Raw genomic sequence first — 22157 nt, 5'->3', positions numbered from 1 at the left:
GTATACAACGTAAACAATAATAAAGTCAAAAAAAATATGATTGGGTAGAAGTAACCAGTGCAGCAGCTAATTAATATAAACACTAAGAAATAAGGGATATAATAACATAGGCCAAAATTTTAAACAAACACTTGAATATTTAGTTCAATATTATTCCTGAGAATCATTCCATCATTTAAGGTGCTAATATCCTATTATAAAAATGGGAAAAATTAAATATCGTTTTTTCTCTGCGTCTACTCGTTGAATTCGGCAATTGCGGGCGGCAAGAATTTATTATTCGAGACAAATGTGAAATCTAATAAAGAAAAATGCTATGTGACTACAAAACCGGCAGTGTAAGTCAGGAACCCAGCGCAGCGTGTATGACGTACGTTCTTGGCTCCCTATTCTATATTGAAAACGAGCTCACTAAAGCGAGTTGTTTACATGTTTGTAGAATTTCAATTCAAAGGCAATAGTAAAAAATGCATATTTGTACAGTGCATAACAGTGTAATAGGAATTCCTTCAACTTCAAAGCTGGCAATCGGCTACTTGGTGGGATTGAAAATCAGGTTGCAAGGACGAAGGTTAAAAATGTGTATTTGCTGCTCTGGTAATTAGCCCATATTAATCTTTTTTCAAAAACTAATATTATTAAATTGTGATGGGTGTTTGATTTAGGCTAACGGAAATGCTAACGTTAATACAAAATAAGTACCTAAATAAATCTTACAGCAAACCAAGAATCTCTGCTTGATTAGTACTCATTGTATTAGCTTTAATGCAATTAAAGGCTTTACAATATATCTTCTCTACAAAGGAGAGTGAATAATATAGCTTCTGTTATTGGTGTTAAGATACAAAAATTATAAGCATTAAATTTTGCAACTTCTACAGAATGGATTTAAATCAAAAGGAATAAAAGTGCTTCAAAGATTTTATGAGAAATTGGGGATTAATAACTTGAATTAGACAGCATCCACGTCGGATCAAAATTTTGCAATTATCCCTCATATCTAACATTTTAACATTTATTGATTTTAATAACGGATTGTTAATTTCTAACAAGTGTAAAGTAAACTGTGCCCTTATATGTATTGTTGTTCTAGAAAGATAAATATATTTAAAATGCTAATACTTGCTCGGTTACAATACTATTCTCCCAAAACAAATTTGCTAAACAACAAATCGATAATTTGAACAATAAGTGTAGGGGCAGAACTTCAAGTGCTCAATTACAGTAAAATTTCAAGCTAGACTAAGTAGCCGGGATAGTTTTAATCTTGCTAAACATAAGATCTTTAAAGGGACTGAGAAGTGTCCTTTCCTATACATATATGAAATATATTTATATGAAATATTTCGCAATATTGCTCAGCTTATTATGTTAGTACACCAAATTTGATTAAATTATTTTTATTCAAAACTTTAATCGAACGGTACTGTGACCTCTTTAGCGATGAATACTGCAATTTTTACATAAAGTGTATGCTGGTAGGAGCATGTCTACGTATGTCGGAAACCTGTACATGACGTTTACGAATTATTTTGTCTGTCATACACACATGAAATATTTCTGATTCGCATTAAACCCTTTTAGCTGTTTATCGAGTCGTCAAGTCAGATAAATGAACCTTAATATATAGGGTGTAACAAATAGAAATGTACACCTTCAAGATGATTAAAGAGGATGTATAAGAAGTAGAAAAAATATTCGACAACATTTATAAAGAAGAAAATGTTTAATAACTAATCACATCGCACTTGGGTTCGCCTTTGCGTTGTGTTATTGTAAACTCAAGAAATAACAATTAACAAAACCAATTAATACATCAAGTAATCGAAAAACAATAAGTAGTGTAATGCTAATAAATAGTTAAACTATCAATTCGGAACAGCAAAAATTTAGTGCATTTCTTTATGTTACACCCCTTCACACCTTCAATAATGAAAAATCCTGGAAATGTTATAAAATATTTATTGTGAATCAAAATCGTATAATAACAAATTTCCTCAAAGTTTTTGAAGTTAATTTTGAGCATTGTTTATTGGTAGTCATAGGTACATTTCTAAATGTTTTTTGTTTAAATACTTAAATAAATAAATAAACAAATCCGTGTTTCGCGCATTAAACTAGTTCAAAAGAAAAAAAAATACAGAAGTAAACACAGATTTTAACAGCGATATTGGAAATGTTTCAGTTACCAATATGGGAACAAAACATGTCATTTATTTTTTAATTGATCGTAAGCTGATAAACATTAGATGGTATCACAATGCCTTCGAAATTCGTTTACTTCTAGTGTCCGATTATATCCCTATCCCTTAGATATCACTAACTATTCTCCTCGCCATAAGTAATAATAAAATGGCCTTAGGAACGAACTAAATTTAATATTGCAAATAATAAAAATTATTATATCCTATCGATAGCATATATTCTAACAAATGCGAAATCTCTCTCGTTGATATTCTATTCAAATATTTAATAAACGTTTTTTTTTTTCGGTCCAAATATCGACAATCTGATAACACAAGCTACAAGTATTTTAACAATTTTTTATTATAAAGCGATAATTTTGTTGAAATCATTATCGCAATGAAAAATTTGAAAAAGCTTAAATAATTGTCTTATCGAATTTTTGACTAAAATTTTTTTTATTCGTTTCATTCATATTCAAGCATGTGTCTGAAGGAATTACGTTGTTGCAATGATATTTATAAAAAATTAAATAACTACTCTCTTCTGCTACATTATTATTAAGGTTAGTTAGGGGTTATTTCCTCAATTAAAAACAGTGTACAATGATCACTTCTTTCGAACTTGTATCGAAAACAAAGGTATGGTACTTTTTCTGTTGTAAATTGTTGACCCAGTTACCCCAACATATCTCCAGTACAGCTTTATTACAGTATTCATACTAAGTATGTATTCACACTATCGCATGTTATCATCAGACCTTCACCCTTCTACATTTATGTAAAGTAACCCCCAATATTAAAAAAAAATTAATGTAGTTTTGATAGCTCCCCAAAGAATACTAACTTAAAAACAAAAAATAGTTCCGTAACTTATGATTTTTTTAATGTTTATTCTGATGATTCGTGACGATACTCTTAATTAAGAAATTTCATAGTCGTCTAGGAGTTCTGGTAGTTGTTTCATAGAATTCGATTTATTATGCTTATTAATCGGAACGATATAGTTTAAGATTGTATACTATCTATTGATTCATTTATTAATGAAACACATTCATTAAATCGATAAAATCAAAGCTTCACTAATGAAAATAATCTACTGTATAAACAAAATTAGTACATTTCATTGATAAATACGCCCAATTCCAGAAATGTTATAGCGGAATATAAATGAACATTTTTATGGACCCACTTTCATTAACACGATGAACTGTTTATTACTCTACCATATCTGTTATGAACCAACGAACTTGCGTTTGTATAAATCCATTCATCGTAAGATTATTAATATAATAATTGAATTATATAATTATTGTTTATTTATAAACTAATTATCAAAATATCTTTAATAAATTCCGAGATCTTAATTCCATGAATTATTTTTTAATTTACACCTTTTTGATACATCAATAAACAAATTTAACCCAGCATTTTTTCCATTCACAAGAATTTAATTATTTATTTACAACAATAAGTTATAGCTTTAATTTGCTTATAATTTATTTCCTTAAATTAATCAAGTCTTTAATGAATTCTTTTTATTTATTTAATATTTAATGAATCAATAATTCAACCCTAAACTAACGTCCATTTTAATTATCTTAATAAAGTACTACAAAATGAGAACAAAATTAATTCATGTTATAATTAAAGTTGCCGCAGAGTATCGGTAATTATTTGATATTCGCCCGATTTTCCCGTGTGCCCGATTCAGCCATAGATTTAAAAATGAAACAAAGAGAGTGACAGTTTCTAATCGATTTCAACCGTATCGTATTTCCCATTGTTCTTTATATGAAAAATGAAAAGAAAATTTTCTTAAGCAAATCCTTTCTTTTTCAAAAAACGATTATTCTCACTTATATAGGACATTAAAAATTGTAAGCAATCAACAAAAATCTTTTAGGAGGACCTAAAGCAGAGCGACTACGACGATCTGAACGAACTCAGAGGAAGACCTAGAAAGCGGTGGAAATATGATGTATGGCAGGACCTGAAACAGATGAGGGATGTGAGGCATGAGGTGGAGACCATAGTCAGATGGAAGAGGCTAACGTCCGAGACCAAAATCAACCCCGGGTTGTAGTGCCCAAAGATAAGGACTCACCTTTCATTGCAAAATAAAGAGTTGAACCTTGGTTAGTAATAGTAGACGTTTATGTTTCGTTAAATAAAGACAAAAATGCGTGATGTTCTACTTATAGACTTTGAGGATAACTCAGCTCAAGTTAGCTGCCATACACAATTTAAAAATTTCTTTACCAAATTTATTCTTGAAATAATATTTTAGGGATACAAATAGCACTCAGCTTTCATTCCGAAACGAAGATTAGAATCTTGGTTCGCAATGGTGAACAGTTGTTGTGAAAATAACGATTTTGAATGTGTATCGGACTCTTAGTCTGATAGCGAGGACCAACTGTTGGAAGATACAAACGATGAAATTTAAGACGATGTAGGAAGGGATAAAAACCTGAAAACTGACATGCAAAAATTTTATTCCCATTGTTGCAAATTCAGGATTCAAGGAGATCCCTTAGAAATATTTAAAATGAGCCAGCTCTGTTCAAAAATTTATATTTCCAACTAAAGCAGAAATTTATTTATTTTTGGGATTATGCCTACTTATTCCACATGTCAAGTAACATATAAAAGATATTATTGGTCCAGAAACTTTATTATTGAAACACAAATACTCTACCAGTGTATAGGACGTAATATTACAGATTTGTTAAAGTATCTTCATTTTGCAAACAATTCTAATCCAAACGTGAATGACAAGCTATATAAAATACGATTTGTTATAAATATTTAAAAATACATTCAAACAAAGCCTTTATCCATTTCAATCTTTGCTCATTGCTGAAATCTCATGCTAACATCGGAATATTTGTGGTTTAACCAATTTAACTATTTCGGATGTTGAAGCTGCTTTTCCTATTCCACCACGTGAATTTTTAGATATATAAAATTTACATTTTGCCATTTTCTCATTAGTTTGGTCAATACGCTTCGTATTTTACTGTGTCCACTCAATTTTATTTTATTGGACTAGAATAGATAAATACAATCGTGTCCGCAAACAAGTCGAAATTCGCAACTAACTGTCGAAACGAAACAAACTGCGCAAACCCGAGAGAATTGAGAATTATGTGAATCCTTTAACATTACCCGGTCGATTATTCGGTTCCCGATACCCGGTATATTATAAAATAAGGATGAAAACAGTAAACATAATTGAGATATACAAATCCACATATTTACAAGCGATCGTGGAAAGATACATAAAATAAAATGGAAAATTTGAGTAGGGGTTCATCGGCTTGGAAAAACGCTAAGAAAAAATGAAAAGGAATTAAAAATAAGATATTTGAGATCATAAAGGCGAATATATAAAATAACGTTAATACGGGAATCTTTAAAAGTTCAAAACCTATGGAATTTACGACAAAACCAAGCGTATAACAAAGAAGGGGATTGTGCCCAAGGCTATTCATAACGTATATTAGTGGACTAATAAGAAACTGTAAAATGGGAGTAAACAAATTTTTAATTGGATATGGAAACCTGAAACTTATTGAAATTTCAAGAGCAGATTTTGTGGATGGTGTGGTTATTACAACCATAGTTGAAAACGAATTGAAAGCTTTAGAAAATGAGGTGGAGCTTTGGAAGAATTTCGAATGAGGATGAGTAAAAACAAAACGGTTATATAGATATTGGACAAATTAAACATTTTAAATACTTCTTGGTGGAAATGGGTAATTACGAAAAATACAATAACGAGATAATATTAATAATTGAGAAAATTTATTACATTAATAATCTATTTATTTTACGAAAAGAAATATCCTAGAAGAGATAATTAAATGTTTAGACACATCTACAAAGGATGCAGGATACAAGGTAAATTAACACCAGCATTTAAATCACGAGGAACATATTTTTTGTAAAAACCATGCTGTCGTCATTGACAAAATCTCGGAAAATGGAGGCCAAAATATAAACTGTCTCGTTTTTGGAATCAGGTTGATCTAGGAAACAGTAACCGAATACGCGAGAAAATGCCATTAACAAGATCTCGAAGAACCACAGTAGGCAAAACGTACGAGAAGAAACTGCACCAAAAGAAACACAATAACAATTTGATAAAAAAAAAACATTGTCAAAATACCATGTGAACAAGAACTACTATATAAACATGTGTATGTTGCTATATGTGTATAATGCGGGTGTAACGTGTTTAAGTTCAGTATACTTATCTACTTAATAGTGGCTGTGAACTTATTCGACATAAAACAAAACTGTCGTTTGTAAACAAATCGTTGTTATGTTTATTTGCCTTTACGTAATTTATAATTTTAAAATTAGCTTTTATTTTGTTGTGGCGCTACATGGAAAAAGTAACGTTTTTTATGGTAATATATTAATTAATACTACCACTAACAATAACTTCCATTATGTTATTTATAGAGGATTATATTCTAGTTAACACCTGTGGAAATCTAAATTTCAAAAACAATCTTGGGAATATTTACAAGTTTCTTTACAAATGACTCATTTACTGCCTCCAACGTCGCTTATTGAAATTTGGACAAAAAATGTGCAGGATTCCAAGTTCAACGAGTTACTGACCTATACTTTACAACAATTGAGAAACCTAAATTCAGATGAGGATTTAACTGTTTATAAAAATACGTTAAAAATGTTTTGTCAACAAATTAACACCGACACCGTTTTTTTTTTTCGCACAAACTCCTCTGGACTTTACAAAAACATTGTTTTTTCTCAAGGTATATTTAAATTACAATTACACGTAACACCGAACGAGGTCCACTTATAAAACCATGTATACCTAGTATTCTTCTAATAATCTTCTCTATTATTCTGCAATTAATTATGCATAATTTTACAATTAATTTTGGTCCTTCTATCATTTTTTCTTCTAGTATTGCTTCATCATACTGGTCTTATTCTTCCATTTGATGCTCCAAGGCCTAGAATCGATTTGGTGCAGGTTATACTTTGATTTTTGTCAACCAGTATCTTGTTCACATCTATTTTGTGGACTTCTTGAAACTCGAAGAGGATGCCGGCACGCACTGATCGCCTACTTTCTATATTTAAGTATGTTGTCTCTACGCAATTAAATATGTTGTTTTTTCTACCTTTATCCATCGCTACTGACTTTATTCAACTTTGTGAAGTTGTTGTAAATATGATGTAAATACTTTGTAAATATGTTGTCAAGCATACAAAAACAAAAAAGTTATGAGTAGATATTAAACAATAATTTTTGAAAATTTACATGTTTTATATTATCAACTCGCAGTTTTCTTCAAATATCTACGAAGAGCAGAATTTCTTCAACCAACGTAAGGAAACCTTCACATATAAAGTACTAATTGTCTCAGTTATTTCCTCAAATGATTTGTGATTATCGATAAAGGATTCCATAATTGACATTGTATCCGAATACTCAATTTTCCAGGTATTTCGCTTATTAAATTTACCGGATATCCGTTATCCAAGACTTGAAAATACAAAGATTCATCACAACTCTAGTTTTATCGTTAACATAAGCACAAGTAAAGTTTACATTCTCATAACAATAAAGATTTTGTATATTTACCATTTTATTATACATTAAACCTACACAGATTGTTGCCATAAAATAATATAGTCTAGAAAATATTCCTATGAATAATATGAGTATGGTAAAATTAAAAACGTATTTGCTCATTTTTAATTAGCGATATATTACCAACCCCATTCGCAAATATATCGATAATCAATTAAGGAGGATAGAAGACAGTCTAGACTACTAGCACAGTACATAAACAAATGTGTAATAAAGATTATCTTTAATAAATTTATCTCATAGAAATCAATATTATTTTTTTATATATTGCTTTTTTCTAGATTTTATCTAACAACGTTTTTTTATAAATAACAAACAAAATCTGTATTGTTTTATATAAAAAAAATTTTGTTTTAATTTTATTCATGTTATAACCATAACACAAACAAAAGTAAAGTTTATATTCTCATAACAATAAACGTTTTTGTATATTTACCACTTTATCTTTATTATTTTCGCCGATGATTTGTTTTGAAAATTTCAAAAACATAAATTGTTATAAACAATCATCTAAACGTACGTCAACCGCCCACAACCTATATTCCAAGTTTAGGATTTAAGGTTTAAATTAATTTTCTAATAATAAACATTATTATTTTATAACGACCTTCGTTAATATGATGAGAAACAAACACTAAAAAAAAGTCTCATCGCCTGATAAAGATCCGCATTGTTCCCACAAAGATTAAAAAGTTTTTATTTATATTGTCTTACCTACTGCGGGGGCGTCATATGAATCTCCAAGTAAAATTTCCGGTGCAGAATAGGCTAAGCTTCCACACGAAGTTTCCAATTTTTGTCCGGGGCAAAACTTATTACTAAACCCAAAATCCGTCAACTTGACAACACCCTGTTTTTCGAAAAACACCACGTTCTCCGGTTTTAAATCCCTGTGCACTACGTGCAACTGGTGGCAATAAGTTATCGCCCTGACAATTTGCCTAAAATATTCTCTGGCAACTTGTTCAGAAAGACCAGCTTCGTGCCGCATAATATAATCGTACAAATCGCCTCCATCACCGAGTTCTAAAATCAGGTACAGTTTCGTAGCGGTGTCAATCACTTCGTAAAGACGGACGACGTTCGGGTGTTGAACGAGTTTCATGCACCTGACTTCTTGGAAAAGATGGGCTTTCGAAACATCGTCCAATTTACTTTTATCAATCACTTTGACGGCCACTTTTTCCCCGGTAAAGACGTGTTTCGCCAGTTTAACGACGGCGAAATGGCCTCGACCCAGAGTTTCTTCCAAGTCATACAGACCGGCAATTTTCCCATCGTAGACACGACCTGTTGTTGTTGGTCTAAGACTTGGCATTGGACTTGGGCCCACTGTACCACCGCCATAAGAACGGTGCATAGCTATCTGTAAACAATAAATTTAATTTAGAAACTAAATATCTTTATATTTGGAATTTATAAATACTTAAAACTAATTCAATCACTTAAACCGTTAAGTTAGAATTGCTTCCTACAGTTAGATGGAAGTAATTTAAGTTGAAAGGAACAACTATGTTTGGAATTCACTGTTTGACTCTCAATTAATTTATTGAATAATTTCATTGATACTTCTTCATTAACGACGTAATTACTTTAATTTTTTTATGTGGAGATAAATAGTTTTCTTGTTACTTACCACGCAAATAGATTTGAATATGGATTATTTATCGTAGGGTATTGAGAATATAAATTATATAGGAAGAAGAAAATAAGACATGCATTGTCGACTGAAATAGAAAAACACCAGACGGAAGTCGTTAAACAAATTAGTGTTGCACAGCACGGTATCAATGAACCTGCATTGAAATGTGTGGTTGTGGCTTACGCAACTTACGATACATTAGAAAATTAAAAACTTATAGGAAATTATTTTATAAATATTGTGCTATTGAATATTGCAGTAATTATTATAATTACGGTATAAAATTTTTATTTAATGTTTATTACAAATTTTAATTAGGATTAATTTTTTTTAATGAAAATTTGAAGTCAGTGAAGAATTATAGTGCCATTTAACATTTTAAGAGAAATGTTGCACTTGATTAAAGAGAATAGATGAATTGAACCAGTTTAAGGTACTGCTTTTTCTAATTGAGCACAAATATCACTGTGTAATGGCACAACTAATCAGAAAAGTTATGAATCCTTACAGTGAAATTATAAGACGTGGATAGCAACCAGCAGGACTGATCACTAAAAATGTTGTGACCTAGTTGCCACAACAGCGCAGATTACTGGTTTCAAGGAAAGAGTTCGCATGTGAACTGTCAGTCTGAGGAATTCCGAAAAATGTAAGAAAGAAGAGTAAGCAACCAAAAAATCAAGAGAAAATGAATACCGGTATAATTGCGCAAGAATTGAAAAATTGACACGAGGTGTTTGGTTCTGAAATTGATACAAATAAATAAGAAAAAATGTGTTGGCCACCCTAGAAGCAGAAGTTATTGGTGCTTGAAATAAACTAGCACGAAAATGATTAATAAATTAATCATATACCATTACTTGGCAATCCGCAGAAACTGTGATTTAGTACAAAAAAGGAAGGATGCTATATGGGGTACATTTTGTCGTTACCTCCTCAAGCCTCAGATTCTTGTTGCTCATGCCAAAGGCCAAACGTAGATAAAAAAACTCAATGAGGTGGTTGTGATTGCAATCAAACCCAGATATAAACATAGAACAATAAAAGTATGAATCATATTATCTGGAAAATGGCACCTATCTAGAATGGCCGAAATTGTTGCAAGTATCGGTGCATGTATATTCAATGAGGGAGTGAGAAGTATATTGCCATTGACAATTCAAACAGGAAGAAACGCACTACAAAAAAACTAAAACAATTTTTTTCTAAACAATTACTTTATGTTTTATAAAATAATGTAAAAAAATGAAAGCCATATGAGTCACACCATATATGTAGACATAAACAAGCCAATTTAAGCTATTTCTGTCATTCGTCTAATCGGAATTATATAGGATGGCGTTATTACGGAAATTAAAAGTTTTAACGTTATATTATTAAAAATATTTTAAAAATTGCTTAAGTTAACGACTATCATAAAAAACTAAAAACATGAAGTGTAGTTACTTTTTATATCATTTCCACTCATTATGAACAGTAGTAATTTATATTTTATTACAAGGACTGGAAATTATCATTGATAAATTTATCAATGGCGGTTGATCATGCTTTGTTGATAGGGTTAAGCATCAACAAATTAAATATAAAATTAGACGAAAAAAATAACCGTTTTTATAATTATGTTTTTTAATCCAGGATGTTGGTTTCTTGTCATCTTCCCATTGTTACTCCAAAAATGTCTTTAATGAAAATATTTTGCTTATTACTATGCTATATGTTTTCTGAGAGACTAACGATTTTATCTTCTATTTGGGATTTGTGCTGAATTCTTAGTTTAACAATTTTAATCAACCATTAGGAGAAGTCATGAAATATCTAGAAACCCAACGGAACGGCTATCGCTTAATGTAAGAGGTGATTTCATCCTGTTCTAATTAAAATTCCATTCAGAAATTACTTGAGTTGATTACTTGATATGATCCTTCGAAGTGATCTTTTTCATTTCCTTTTTTGAAATTCTTAGTCATCTTTATTTTTATAAAAAATATATTTAATGTTGAAAGTAATCTTATTACGCGTATTCTAATAATTCATCTTTTGGAAATTTTCAATCGCTTACTTTATAATGAATGTAAAATGTAGCACGCGAATAAGTTGGTGAGTAACCCGAAGTTAAACCAACTCTTTCTATGACAGGTTATTAAGGTTTAAGCATCAAATAAATTTAAGTATCATAAGGCAGATTTCTTTATAATAAAATAATAATGATAAAATTATAAACGATTATTCGAGATGTATCGAAAAAGGTAACATTTGTATTTAAGCGTTTGAAACTGTTATTATAGAAAACAAATTACAACCAGATATCAATGTATAATATCTACTTATTTACGGAAAGCGATGAAAACGTTTAGAACGATCTGGATATATGTATAACACGTGTTAAGACCATGTATCAACGATTATGTCTATAAAAGCAAACGAAAAACTTGTTGTGTTATCAAAACATACATCGCTGAAATATAATATTAAAGAAAATTGAAATAATCGAAATTCTGCCTTCTAGTTGGCGATTCCAAGCCTTCGATTATTTCTGGCTGGTTGATAACGCCATGAATGTTCTCTTCCCTTCATATTCGAAACTTCAGTTACAAGTGGTTCCCTTTTTCTACAAACGGGTAACAGTGCTTCGTTTGATTTCCATTTCTTATTAAAATATGAAGACTGTCATTATAATTGGAGTACAACTACAGACTGAGATGTTATCAGGTTTTTAACAGTTTTAGATGTAGTTAATAGCTAGCAAAAATACAGAACAATATAATCTACTCTTATCTCATATAATACAAATATGTTTACCATGAATTGATTTACACAATTCGAAAAGTTCCAAATATCGCATACTTTTGCCAGTATTCTTTTTTGACACGTCGATCTCGGGAGTTATTATTTGACAAATATGATTATGAGGGAGACACGGTATGCAAAAGCGAAATGATTCACTACTTGTAAGATAGACTTACATCTTCTTTTAGGGCTATGTAAGCATACAAAATTACATTAATGTTTTAGGTTTTCACATGCTTACATAGGATTCTTATTTATCTTATTTGCCGAATTTCAATTAATCGCATTTTATTAAAAACATGGAAGCAGTTTGCTATTGTGAGTTTAACGTATTCTTTGGTGATCAACAAGACGTTTTGCGAATTAAAGCCGTAAAGTAGCTTTCCTCTTTCGGGCGTGAGAAAATATCTTTCACTTCATTGCGTGAATTTACGTTAAACTACAACAATAGATTTAAGTCCTTTTCTTCTTCCGAAAGCAGAATTTTAGCTGTTAAGTTGCCAATGTTGCAATCTACGAATTAAATTTAATTCTAATTTTATTCCGAGCGGGATAACAGGATTGCTAATACCAATGCAATACTGCTCTAAGAACCTTGATTATATTCCTAGAAGCTATCTATTCAAAGATTTTATTAATTTATAGACGTAGAGACGAAAATAGCTTAGGAGTAGACTCATTATAATACTCTGTAAATAATTGTTACATGATTTTCCTTTTATTGGCTTTTTCCGTCTTTGGCTTTTTTATTTTTTCTTTTCATTAAATAATCCTTTACATTCAGTTTAACATCAACAAAATCAAGTTGAAATATTTAAGTCGACTATAAAATTATGAATCTAAACACTTTTGGAAGCAAAGGAAGATCGGAAGTTTGGCAATAAGAATATTGCCCAAAGTGAGGGAGGAACATCGTTTCAAAATGTTTGGAAAAGTGTGGAAATTGGTCGAACTCTCCAACAACAACAAAGCTGAACATGTTTGAAAACAGCTATACCTATGCTTGGGCGAGAAGAGCAAAATCTTGTAGAATCTCATCACAGGAGATGAATTTCATAGCTTCAATACTTTTTACTATAAATTGAAATGCGATTACAATCACGATGAATTTTAAACGTTAAGCCATCTACTCATCAATGGGAAGGGTGTCTCCGCAACCGACGACTAACCATCACACACATGTGGTTATTGTTAATCACAAATGTGTAGTTGATGTTTGAAACCATGGACTGAATAGACGTGACAGCGCACGTTGAGGTTGTTCCTGGGTGGACCGGAACAAGAGTTGTGGTCCACTGGTCGGCTTTACGACTGATTGCGGTTATAGCCGCTCGATAACATCGACAAAGGAATATCACATAGAGCACATTGGAACCTAAATGTTGTATATAAAATACTCTCTTGAAAATACTACATACATTTAACAACCAAGCGTACTAAAATTAATAAATTTATTTATTTCTATTTAGTAATGTATAAAAAACGCACCGTCTAGACGCACGTGCATGAATTTGTAGCGAATGTCGATCGGGACGTGCGCCAATGTTTACGTTATAAGCATTTTTATATTTAAAAACAAAAGTTTCCGTTCGTATTTTTTAAAGCAAAATCTCTTGTTACTTTCATTTTCATTTTTTATAAAAAAAATAAATTTACTTTAAAGTCAATTTTAAATTTTAATGTTTATGTACACATTCGAGCAGCAATTTAACCAATTAATATCAAGAGAACCGCGACGGAATAGCATGAATGACATCTCTCGACCTTGTAATGACGCAATGACGAGTTTGTCCAAGCATAGCTAAAGTCGGGACATTTAAGTTTTTTCTTTCTGTTCAACAGTGAGGCCTCCTCGTTGTCGTCGCCGTCAACTACCGTGTTCCCTTGTACTCGATTCGCAAAGTCATAAATTGTCGAACGTTTAGCTTTAATCGGTTTGAAAAACGACGGTTAATTTCCGGTACGTTGAGTAAGCACTTCCAGCCCTAACAATATCCAAGTTCTCGAGTTGATCGATTGATTAATTAGTATTCGGTTTGAAAAATTATTCGATTTTCTAGAATCGTTAGCTACACGTGAGTTTGTCATTAGTAACGCTGTCACTTGCTCACCGTTCTAAAGAAGTGAGTGGAAATATTTATATGTGTATGTGGTAGTTGTTATTATTACCGGTGAAATTCTTAGAATTATAAACGATTACTGATATGATTAATGTTTTTACACACTAAATTTCGATTATAGATATTTCTAAATAAATCTAGAACAAGACTTGTTCCACTTAAATACTCTTAAAGCCGAGTAAGAAGTTTGAACAAGTATAAAACCCACTTTAGGTCAAAAATCAATGCAGGACGACCTAACCCAGGTCCGGGGGTAAATGACTCTCGACAAGTGTGACCCAATTCCTAGATATGACCGGAAATGCAAAACCAAAACCAGCACCCACCCTTCATCCGGGAGAGGATGTTATTTTGTAATTGGATACAGCATTTTCATTTGAAATGTTAATCTTGCGGACGGTTCGTAGAATTAAGGAGTAATCTTAAATTGCGAAATGTGCGCAAACCATGCAAGCTGAATGACTTAGGTCATTACCATATCTACCTTCTATTTGTACGCGGTACAAGTAATAAAGTAAACGTTGAGTATGATTGCGAAACGTGATAAGTTTGATTTCTGTGGCAAGATAACCAACTATTTTTATTGTATAAATTTCTTAATTGAGGTTTAATGTGGTTTTTTATCTAATCTTTGTCTATCGCTTTTTATTACGATAAGACTTAAAGAGAATACAATAAATTGTTAGCAAAATAAAATGAAACTACAAATATACCTTCAATTTAAATCAATTCACAAACTAAATAAAGTTATAATCGCGTTTTCTTTAATACAAAAACCCATAGAAAATATTCCACTGTTCTTTTGATTTTATACAAAGACGAGACATTCTCATTCCTCGAGTAATAAAAATAGTACTGAAACAGCGACAACGTGCACTCACTGGCGGAGTACTGGGTCAATTCAATTTGCTTCCATCTGGGAGCGCTTCCACATTCGAGTTGAGGCGAAATCAGAAAGAGCAAGTCATGTTGAAAGAACGAGATATGGCTACAAAAATTGATTTATAGTGGAAATTGTCAGGGGAAGGGTCAATAAAAGAAACCGAAATTGACTTAAATAGAAATCTTTTCATGTAGAAAACACAACATTCCATACAAAGATTCTTTTCAAGAGAAAATAGATGTGGATGGATAAACAATTCTTAATAAAACTGAAATATTTTGAGGGAGAAAACTAAATAAATCACCATAATTTGTAACATACAGTAAAACCTCGATATTACGGATTAATACGGGGAAGAGAGTGTTAGTTATAGCCAAAACTCCGTTATATGAACATTTTTAATTTGCACTTTAAGTGATAAAATAAAAAATTTTTACTATCAAAACATCAACTAAACATTTATTTTACCAAAAAACATGTGTTAAAACAAAAACGAAAATACAATAATACAAAAATCTGTCCTCTTCCATTTGATAATGGACACAATAATTATTGCCAGGAACAATGGCAAAAGAAGTGAAAAATTAAACATTTATTAATAACAAAACATTAAACATTTATTAAGACCAAAACATTAAACATTTGTTTTTGCAAAAATGTGAAAATTTTACAATTTTGGCAACAATTATCGCAAAGAAGAGTCCTTTTCGAGTGATTTTTGCAAACAAATGGATGATATGTACTACAAGTAACTATAGTTTTATTATTTTTATGGGCATTACAAAGTTGGCACCTGCCACTTCGATTTTGGTTTTCTGCTAAGGATACCTCTGGTATCTCTCGATATTGGGAAAGAAATTCTACCAAATCTTTCGGAAGTGTCTGAATTTTGGCTCGTGCTCTCATATGTTCTTCCATAAGACCCAACCCTAGTTCATTTACAAACTTCCGTCGCCTAGCGGGTTTCTCTAGTGGTTTTATATTATTGAATGTAATTTCAGGATTTATTCCTGCAATCTCTAGGATTCGAAAAAAAATTGTAAGAGACCATCTTCTGGTAACTCTTTGAGTAGTATAAAACGCACACTTCTGGTTTGTTTGCTTCTTTGTCAACTTCACCTATGTCGTCCATTGTAGAAAGTAAAATTACAGCTTTATTTTTTTGGGTACATAGGAAACAATGGTCATATCTTCTTGAAATCCAAATAGAGTAGTTCCCACATTACGCGATTTATTTAGAAGAAGCTCAGGAGGAATTTCTTTTTTGTTTTTCTTTATTGTACCCATCAACGTAAGATTTTCCAGAAGATAAACAGCCAAATGATAGCTAGTATAGTAATTATCGGTTATTATTCTTCGATTAGGATTTCTTATCGATTTCACCAACCTCTGGACTATGTCGAACGGTATATTGGATCTCTTGTAAGGTCCATCGTGTTGTATTCCACAATATATCTCGAATATCCTAGTATAGAAGGTCTTGCTGAGGATACATTTTATGCCATACTTGGCTGGTTTCTGTGGCATATATTGTACAAATCTGCATCAATCTCTAAATGATGTAGCACCTCATCTATTGTAACAAATTCTCCCAAACTAGATACAGTTTGCAATTCTTCACAAAACTATCGGAAACATTTCTAATAGCGGCTAATTTATCATTATTTTCTCGATCCTTTCTAGTTCTTACATCGTCAAAACAAAAATCTCTTATAACTAAATGCAGCCCTCAGTCTTATCATTCCAATGCCATCTTGGGTCCATAATTCATGGACATTTACATGATATTCTTTCTTTACCGCAATAATGAACAGTGCTCCCAACAAAGCTTTAATTTCGATACGGCAAGTTAGTTCTAGATCAATGAAAAATATAAAATCTAACACTGAATAACAACTAAAACTAGAGCTAACACTAGCCCTAGAACAAAAAACATTTGGGTGTAGCCCTACGTGTCTTAAGACGGGCAAACCCGAATGTTTCTAGTCTACTGTTAGTTGAACATGATTGAACATGAGATACAGCAACTTGAAGAATAGCCCGATTTGGATTCTATCTATGAGTGCTAACATTTATATTTAAATATATTGATGTATTAAACATTTAATATTAATAGTAGGACTTAAAAATATTTTGTCCATTATATCCGAAGTCCGTTCAAATGAGATCCGTTATATCGAAGTTTTACTGTAATTTGTTTTGAGAGTTTATAATAGAAGTGCATTCAAATTCATTGTTACTATTACATAACCAAAAAAATAACAACCTTAACTCTATACAGTTTGAATAAAATTTACCAGGCACTGAAAAAGTTGGAGCACTTTTTGAAGTTAAAAAAGGTCTCCATGATTCGTACAAACATAACTTTAAGAAACTTTATAACGAGTTTTCTTCACAGAATATCTCCTGGATTTCCACAAAAAAATGTTAAATATAAATATTAATTATTTTAACAGTTATAAAGATCATAAAGTTTGAAAACATCAACAAAAAATACATTGAAATCCTCCAAAGTCACAGTAAATGTTACCGTTATTTCGTTTCGTTTCTCGGCGTCTAGCGGCCGCGTCGAATCTATTTTGTATGACCTTCGCCCAATTTCTGATTGGCGACGAGAGGAACGGAACCGAGCGTCGGTTCATGTGCCCGCTATCGAAAATAGAGACTGCGATCCTCTCTGACGACGACGGCGACGACGACTCGCCGACGACGCCGACGTTGCTGTGTTCTCAGATAGAATTTGAACGCGGATCTTGGCTCCAACTCTCTGATAAATATAAATAACATAATAAAACCGTTCGAGTAGTTTTTAAAACAACGGGAAAACCGGCGTGAACTATTATTATGATGAGGATGTTGAATTTTACGGAATTCGTACTTTCGCACTTGAAATAACTAGTTTGGCGTAACATAATTGTTGAATTGGAACGAAACAGGAAACTGTAATCGAGTTGAAACTGCTAAAACGGAAACATTTTGTGGTGAAATGAAAGATTACAAAATGAAACTGAATGTGTTTCTAATCAATAAGTAAGTAGTGATATTCTCATTTCGGACCATAAAAAAAATTAAAATAAAAAGAATTTTGCAAGAAACATGAACATTTCGTCAGTATTGCAGATATATTAACATAATTTTGGAATCTCTTTATTATCAATGAGTCAAGATTTTATGACTCACTTGATGACTGCAATAAATTAAGAAATAGATTAACCAGAATTAGTGTTTAATTTGAGGTAAAACATTAAAATGATGTGTAAAATAGAATAATGTCAATAAAAAATGTAATTTTATTGCAAATTTAATCTTTACAAGCTGCATTGTCTAAAACTTCAAACATAGTAATTAAATCTTTCAAGATTATGCGGACATTTATCATTATAAAACATACAGTACACGTAATTCAAAAGTAGTTATGAGTAGATAAAAATTAATTGATTATAGTAGAATATAACAAAATAAAGAAACTTATAAAAAGATCACAGCAGAAATAGAACGTACAAAGAGAACATAAATCTGAAGCCAAAAAATAGAAAAAAAGAGCGAAAATGTTAACTTAATACGTGTAAAAATGTTATCTGTGAGGCATTAGAAGAAGCTCTAGGATTTGAAAGAAAACCAGTAAGCAGTCCAGTCGACCGGTTTGAAAAGTGGACCGAGATAACGGATACAGAGAATCAAGCCTATAGAAAGCTACAGCACCATAGAACCAAACAAACTGTGGGGGAGTACAAGCCAGGGAAGAGGGCAGAAAAGAGAGCTCGTAAACGGAAAAAGAAAGGCCATAAAACTGAGGGCATTACAAAAATTAAGAACACAGTCGGATACGAGAAAATTCTAGCAGAATTTAAATGAGCAGGAAAGGCTTTTCAACTAGGACAACAATGTGCAGTATGACAAAGAAGGACGAACTCTGATGGTACACTACGAAATACTGGAAAGGAGGATGGTTTGCTATGACGAAAAACTTGGAACAGAACAAGAACAGAGCGAAGAGGTTTTGCCGAAGTCATCAGACTATAGAGAACAAGAACCCCTAACATATAGTGATGAGAATTACTAAACAGGAGGCTGTAGGTAAAAAGCTTAGAGGATGGCCGAAAACTAAATATATGCACCAGGTGAAAGAAGACATTAAATCCCTCACTATCATCACCTATAGAAGCAAGATGCGGAACAGAATGGCAGAAACACTTAGAAGAGACTGATACCAGACTTTTTTGCAACATATGATTTTACATTACACTTGGGGTTCCCAAGGACCCCATAAGGGTTAATATATGTATGGAACATTTTAATAGTAATAAAGTGATTGAAACAATAAAAATAAATTAATGGTGGAATACTCCTAAAGGCATTTACAATTACTTACCTAATTTGTAATGATTAAAAAAAATTCAATTTAATCACTATTATCAATAACCAATTTTGTTCTGACCGAACCTAACTATAACAGAAAATTGCTAAAACTAACGTTGTACTCGCTAGTGCATCTTAGGGTTCATTTTCTTTAGAGCCACTAATAATAATGTGTATACTTTCACACTCATTTAGCCGAGTTGGATAGCCTCGAAGTTTCAATGTTGGAGTAGCCGTTGTTCGTGCCAATTGGCAACATTAGATGTAGTCTTGTTAATAGTTTTTATGTTAAGTTAACTATGAATCTCACTGTTGCGGCAGTACGACGGTACCTCGAGTATGTTTCTTAATACATTATTTTGGAAACATTATATAACTTGCATGTTGCTGGCACAAGCTCAAAGTTGAATGGCATAACTCCAAATGAAATTCAGTATCTTTTTGTAAAATAGTAGACTATTACTTGTGGTTAACTTGGAATTTCTTCCTAGCTGCTAGTACATCTTTCTGTATTTCAAACCAAGCTATTTGCATTTCTTATGAAATAGACTCAACAAATTTCACTAGAAGACAGTTTTGCTGCGTTAGTATAGGTGTTCAATAAGTATTGAATTGGCCTAATATCTCCAAAAGTACTTGTCGACACAATCTTTTGTTAACAAAACTTTCAATTGTTTAGCTGTTAAACTTTTCAAAATGCAGAGCCAACTTGATATTTTTTAAATACCACCACTTATTTACTGTTAATTAGACAATGTTTTGATAAAAGTAATTACACTCTCAAATGCATAATAAAATAAGCAGCAATGATATCAATTTTGACTAATAAAGCTAAAGAAAATAAGAATAAATGAGTAGCTATTGCAGAAACTAAACAAACTTGGAAAAAACTTTATGAAACGAATTATTAAGAATTTTGCAGATACCAAAACACAAAATCTTCTTCAAAAAAATGTTATGTTATTGTGAAAAACTTGAAATAGTGTGCAAATGTAAACACTGTTTTCTTTTGTTTGCAATGCCTTAACCAATTAATTGTTACCTGATTTACAATGCTTATGTTAAAAAAATATATTAATACTTAAAATATTTGAGAGATCATAAGACTTTAAGTCGAGCGGCAAAAGTAAACTAAATTAATAAAACTTTTTTGAAAAATGTTGGCTTTGCAAAACAAATAAATAAAGCGAAATTTACGCTTCTGTTAAGTAAAAATAACAGAGGTGAAATGACACATTTTCTTAAATTGTCTTAGAATAATCGAAATGGGTGGAGCAACACATTTTTCTTTCCTAGTTCATTTTAGACTAACTCATGTTTATATAACCGGGACGAGCGTATCCTTTTCATGTTTATTTTAAAATACATACATTTAATAGGACTTGTAAAACGTGATTATACGAAATTTGGCGAAATTCAATTTTGGATCAAATTTAATGGAAATTGTGCGGTAGCGGGAAAGCCGTTGTTTAATACTGACGTGTTTATAATTACTTCTCGGTTGTACAACAGCAAGTTAATACCTCGCTCTCATTAAAAATAAAACTTATGGCTTTCCCAACTTCATACATAACTATTTACGCACATAAACTAACAACTGTAACTGCAAATTGAGTTCAGTCTGTTTTCCCAATGACACTTTAAATTTTAGCGTTAATTTCTATTTTTGTCTAAACATGCTAAATTTGGACAGATTTTTATAATGAGTAGGTATTACTCGATTTTGAATAATTTCTATAAAATCTTATTTCTATAGCTAAATTTGTATAGATTTCACCTAACTTATGCAAGTACCATTAAAATTTAATATTTTGCTGGCAATAATTGTTGCATAATCGCTCATATAGGTTATTTAGTTTTATTACGGTTTTTCATAATGGTTTTATGAGTACACATAAAATGGAGCACGAATTAATAGCAATTTTTTTCATAAATGGTGTTGAAATTTGGAACATAAAATGTCTGTGCTTCTTAACTCTCATATATTTAGGATGGCTATACAAAAATGAAAACTCACTTTCCACACATTTAATAAAATTATAGAACACAACAGCTCCAACAACAATAGCAACCGTTATTTTCCATATTGACTGGGATGCATATAATATTAAGCTAGAGTACAATTTCAAAACTAGTCCCTAATACTACATTCATCTAATAAACATCATTAGCTGCCATGACTATGGAGAACAATATAAAAAAGAGGTATTATTCGACGCAGAACTAAGCCTTAGCTTATACATCAAAACAAGAACTTTTGGAAGACACTGAATCGGCATCTAAAATAAGAAGCGAAACAAGTGTTGTTCCGATTTCTATTCCTACGCAGAATGCAAGAAAACGTCGTAAAAAATAGATATGTTTAGACGATTTGAATAAATCGACCTTCGAATATTTTCAAAAAAGGAAGGAAGGATCTTGAAAACGGCGTAATAATGAAAAACAGGCAAAACGTTTTGTTTGTTAAGCTCACTGTCGGATTTAAAAAAGAAGATGGATGGGCAAATATACAAATTTAAAATGCTGTAATAATTGACAGATG

At 31.4% G+C, this 22157-nt stretch overlaps 1 protein-coding gene across 2 annotated transcripts in view; it reads right to left on the bottom strand.

Moving 5' to 3' along the window:
- LOC111420486 (SNF related kinase) overlaps positions 1–22157 on the bottom strand; it is a 55519-nt gene that overhangs the window by 20081 nt on the left and 13281 nt on the right. For both annotated transcript variants that reach the window (XR_011640683.1, XM_023053487.2), the window contains exon 2: positions 8539–9190. Coding sequence is in view for 1 of the 2 variants with exons in the window: in XM_023053487.2 (XP_022909255.1) it covers positions 8539–9184 (646 nt within the window). In the remaining variant the exon portion in view is untranslated. The remainder of the gene's footprint in view (positions 1–8538; positions 9191–22157) is intronic.

The sequence above is a fragment of the Onthophagus taurus genome, chromosome 1 (assembly GCF_036711975.1).
Source record: "Onthophagus taurus isolate NC chromosome 1, IU_Otau_3.0, whole genome shotgun sequence".
Taxonomy (NCBI): Eukaryota; Metazoa; Arthropoda; class Insecta; order Coleoptera; family Scarabaeidae; genus Onthophagus; species Onthophagus taurus.
The sequence above is the reverse complement of the archived record's forward strand: the minus strand, read 5'-3'. Positions and strand labels throughout refer to the sequence as shown.